This window comes from Aplysia californica, unplaced genomic scaffold (assembly GCF_000002075.1).
Source record: "Aplysia californica isolate F4 #8 unplaced genomic scaffold, AplCal3.0 scaffold00161, whole genome shotgun sequence".
Classification (NCBI taxonomy): Eukaryota; Metazoa; Mollusca; class Gastropoda; order Aplysiida; family Aplysiidae; genus Aplysia; species Aplysia californica.
Window position 1 is genome coordinate 1,257,765 of NW_004797431.1, and position 4,172 is coordinate 1,261,936.

Here is a 4,172-nt window from a genome sequence, read left to right on the forward strand (position 1 = left end):
CTCCAGATAGATAGGGAATTGAGAGGTTACTCCAGATAGATAGGGAATTGAGAGGTTACTCCAGATAGATAGGGAATTGAGAGGTTACTCCAGAGGTTACGGGAATGAAGTGATTGGTGGGTGCCACTTGGAGGTTTGATTTCTTTGCCTGGCTTGCTTTTTTTCCCCCCAATATTAAATAGGATTGTTGTTATTGCATCAATGGTCTTTTCTGTATTCAAACTAAATTGAACAATTCTCAAACTTGGTTCATCCCTCCCCCCATGTTCTACTCTCTACTCGTACGTTTTCGGGGATCCTCGTCTTCCTCAAACAAACATTTTCTGGGTATCCCCAATGTCTTTCTCCCTACTCAAACAAACATTTTCTGGGTACCCCAATCCCCCTCCAGGCAGCGACGAGCAAGGCTCGAGTGAGAAGGGTGCGGCAGAGGGAGGTAAGCCTGTCCGGACGCTAGAGGAGCAGTACATGTGTGTCATGAAGGAGCTGCAGTTCGATACCTACGAGATGGTTCGCGAGGAGGGCCGCAGTCTCAAGTTCGCGGTCAGTCACCACTACGAGTCCAACGTGAAGGCTGCGGGCACAGTGAATAACGTGGCTCGAACCCGTCGCCTGGCTCAGGAGGCAGTCACTCTATCCACCTCTCTGCCCCTGGCCTTCAGCTCTAGTGTCTATGTACGCTGTGACGAAGACAGGCTGGATGTCATGAAGGTGGGTCTGTCGGCCTGTCTGTCTGTGAGTCTGTCGGCCTGTCTGTCCGTTTGACTTTGAATCTGTCTGTCTGTCTGTCTTTGAGTTTGATTTCTGTCTGTCTGTCTTTGAGTGTATCTGTCTTTCTGTCTTTGTGTTGTCTGTCTGTCTGTCTGTCTGTCTTTGAGTGTATCTGTCTTTCTGTCTTTATGTTGTCTGTCTGTCTGTCTGTCTGTCTGTCTTTCTGTCTTTGTGTTGTCTGTCTGTCTGTCTTTGAGTGTATCTGTCTTTCTGTCTTTGTGTTGTCTGTCTGTCTGTCTGTCTGTCTGTCTGTCTGTCTGTCTGTCTGTCTGTCTGTCTGTCTGTCTGTCGTACTCTTACCCTCTACATTTTGACCATTACTGTGTCCATGTGCTTCTCTTCCATCAGTCTCTTCTGTCTGTCTGTCTGTCTGTCTTACTTTTTAGCTTTGAATGACAGTTATTGTGTCGACGTACTCCTCTTTACTCAAACTCTCTAATAACGTATGTAATCTTGGGCACTTATATGACCTATTAATTGTGTTGCAAGTGCTGTTAAACGCTCACTAGCAGGTGGTTGGCGGGTGCTCTAGTGTGGTTAGCTACGTCTTTCCTACCAAACATCTATTGTCCTTATCTCTCCTCCTTTTTTGTGTTTTGTTACTCTCTTGTAACACCTTTCATCTTGATCTTCAGCACGCAAATACCTATTTGTCCCCCGCCCCCCCCCCAGGGCAGTGCCACTGACTGTAGTGACCCCCCGGGCAGTGCCACTGACTGTAGTGACCCCCCGGGCAGTGCCACTGGGACATTTCTCGTTCAAGCATAGTAGAATTGTAAATGGGCTGACTCATGTCACGCTCATAACTGTGCCTGATCTACAACAGGGAACTGCTACTTTTTCTTTCCTGATCCTTACTATTGTTATTTTTCCTCTACTTCTTTTGTATGTTTGTCACACTCTTGTGACCTGCTATTTCCGGGGTGCCTTGATAGTCGAAGCAAACCTTGTGCTGTTGAAGCTAGAAAGGTGAGCAGTCTAAGTCTGATTCCCTGTTAAGACTTCTCTGTTGACACCCACCCCTTGGCGCTCATATGACCTTGTGCAGTTGCGAGCGCCATAAAACCCTCTACTATAAAAAAAACTTTAAAATTTAGAATACCTATTTGTGTTGCAAGTGCCGTAAAACTCTTGCAGAAACAGAAAAACAACTAAACTGCGCCCCCGCGGGTGTGAGTGACTGTGGTGGAGTCAGTTTCCCTCCATTTCCTGTCCCCAGGTGCTGATCACCGGCCCGTCAGAGACCCCGTACGCCAACGGATGTTTTGAGTTTGACGTGTTCTTCCCCCAAGACTACCCCAACACGCCTCCCTTCATCAACATGGAGACCACAGGAAACCACTCGGTCCGCTTTAACCCTAACCTCTACAACGATGGAAAGGTTAGTAGGTCTCCTGGGTCTTACCCATTTCCCCTAGCCCTAACCTTTACAAAGACAGACAGGTTTGCTCTTTTGAATCTCTGCCCCGCCCTAATGTGCAATGATAGAAAGGTTTGTTGGTGTCTTGAATCTCGCCCCTCCCCCTCCCCTCACCCCACCCTAACCCTCATCTGTACAGTGACAGAACGGTCAGTAGGTCTCTTGAATGTTCCTTATTTACTTGTTTCACTGTCTTTCTTTCTATTTAGGAATGACAAAGTTTGAAGAAGTTTCGATGGAAATGAAGAGCATTTCAGTTTGGAACATGCTTTATTTCTGTCCCTCTCTTGTTTCTGTCCTGCTTTTATTGGCACTCGTTGTCAGTTATCATTTCGATTCTCTTTACTCAAAAATTGAAACCTTTTTGACATGCAGAACTTGTGCCTCCTTTATTTTTCTTCTGTTGTTTCTGTGGCATCGATGGCCTAGTGGTTAGGCTTTCGGACTCGCAACCATAAGGTCGTGAGTTCGAATCCCGTCAGGGGCCCGATGTTGTGTCCTTGGGAAAGGCACTTTACACGAATTTTCTTCACTTCACCCAGGTGGGAATGGGTACCTGGCTATAGACAGCGAAAGATCTTGTCAGTTTGTTAGTGTTTGAGCGCTTAATCAGCTGCTTGCACTGTATGCTTCCCGGAAAGCTGCGAATGTTTCAGAGTGTTCTGTGGTCTGCTGGGGTAATGATATTGTGTAAAGCGCATAGAGCCTGCTGATAAGCGGGGATATGCGCTATACAAATGCTATCTATTTTTATTATTATTATTTTATCTTACTTGTTCCTGTTTAAAGGAGCATTGTTGTGTTATGTGCTTCTCTGTACTCAGCAAAGAAACAAACGAAATGACCGTTGTGTCAATGTGCTGTTCTCTACTCGACCAGCTAAATATATACATCACGATGCAGTGGAATCAGGGGCTCCTAAATTTGTGGGCATGTTGAGTATTTGGTACCATCTTAGAGCTTTTTCTTTGCCTTTCTTGTGATGAAAAAGTATCCATCTGGAATAGAAAATCAGATATTTGCAATTGAAGAAGGTGGGGGTCACCTGGATTCAGTGGTAATTGTACAAGAAAATGGTAGCCAAGATCTGGCAACTTCCATACTTTGAGTCTTTGAAAACAGAAAATTTGCTATTTTTGTGCCTTTAATCGTGTTTCAGTAAAATTCACTCTGCAATATGTTTTGAAATGGACAAAAAAGATGTTGAGCCAGAACAACAAAAGTTCAGCAAGAATCTCCCAACGAGCAGAAAAATGGTTCTTCGATGACATTGTTTTGACAAGAGCTTTATTTCACCACGATGCCTCACATATGACTTATTGTGTGGATGTCTTTCTACTCAACCGACTAAATGACTGCTATTGTTGTATGGATGTACCTCTCTTCCCTCAAACTTGAACCTCCTCGGGGCGGTGCCACAGACTGAAGTGTCTTTAGGCCATTCCCAAAGGGGGGACATTTCTCGTTCTAGTGCACAGTAGAATTGTAAATGGGCTGATCTAACGATGTCCTGCTCATAACTGTGCCTGATCTACAACAGGAAACAGCTGCTTTTTCTTTCCTAATCCTTACTATCATCAGTTTCCTCTACGGTACTTCTTTTGTACCACACTCTTGTGACCTGCTATTTTCGGGGTGCCTTGATAGTCGAAGCAGACTTTGTGCTGTTGAAGCTAGAGAGGTGCGCAGAGTAAGCTTGATTCCCTGTAAGGACTTCTCTGTTGACATCCACCCCTTGGCGCTCATATGACCTTATGCAGTTGTGAGCGCCGTAAAACCTCTACTAAAACTAAAACCTCCAACTTGACCTGATGTTTTCTCCAGGTATGTCTAAGCATTCTCAACACGTGGCACGGGCGACCCGAGGAGAAGTGGAACCCCCAGACCTCCAGCTTCCTGCAGGTAAACACGGGCTTTGATCTGTCACAGGTGTGGCTGTTTGTGTTCTCTCTCTCTCTCTCTCTCTCTCTCTCTCTCTCTC

At 45.5% G+C, this 4,172-nt stretch overlaps 1 protein-coding gene across 1 annotated transcript in view; it reads left to right on the forward strand.

Moving 5' to 3' along the window:
- The window catches only part of LOC101845464 (baculoviral IAP repeat-containing protein 6), a gene marked incomplete in the record, with an annotated part of 131,221 nt that overhangs the window by 122,059 nt on the left and 4,990 nt on the right, over window positions 1-4,172 (forward strand). Inside the window, 3 exon segments of the mRNA XM_035969592.1 lie at window positions 392-711; window positions 1,991-2,152; window positions 4,016-4,093. Of these exon segments, the coding sequence (XP_035825485.1) occupies window positions 392-711; window positions 1,991-2,152; window positions 4,016-4,093 (560 nt within the window).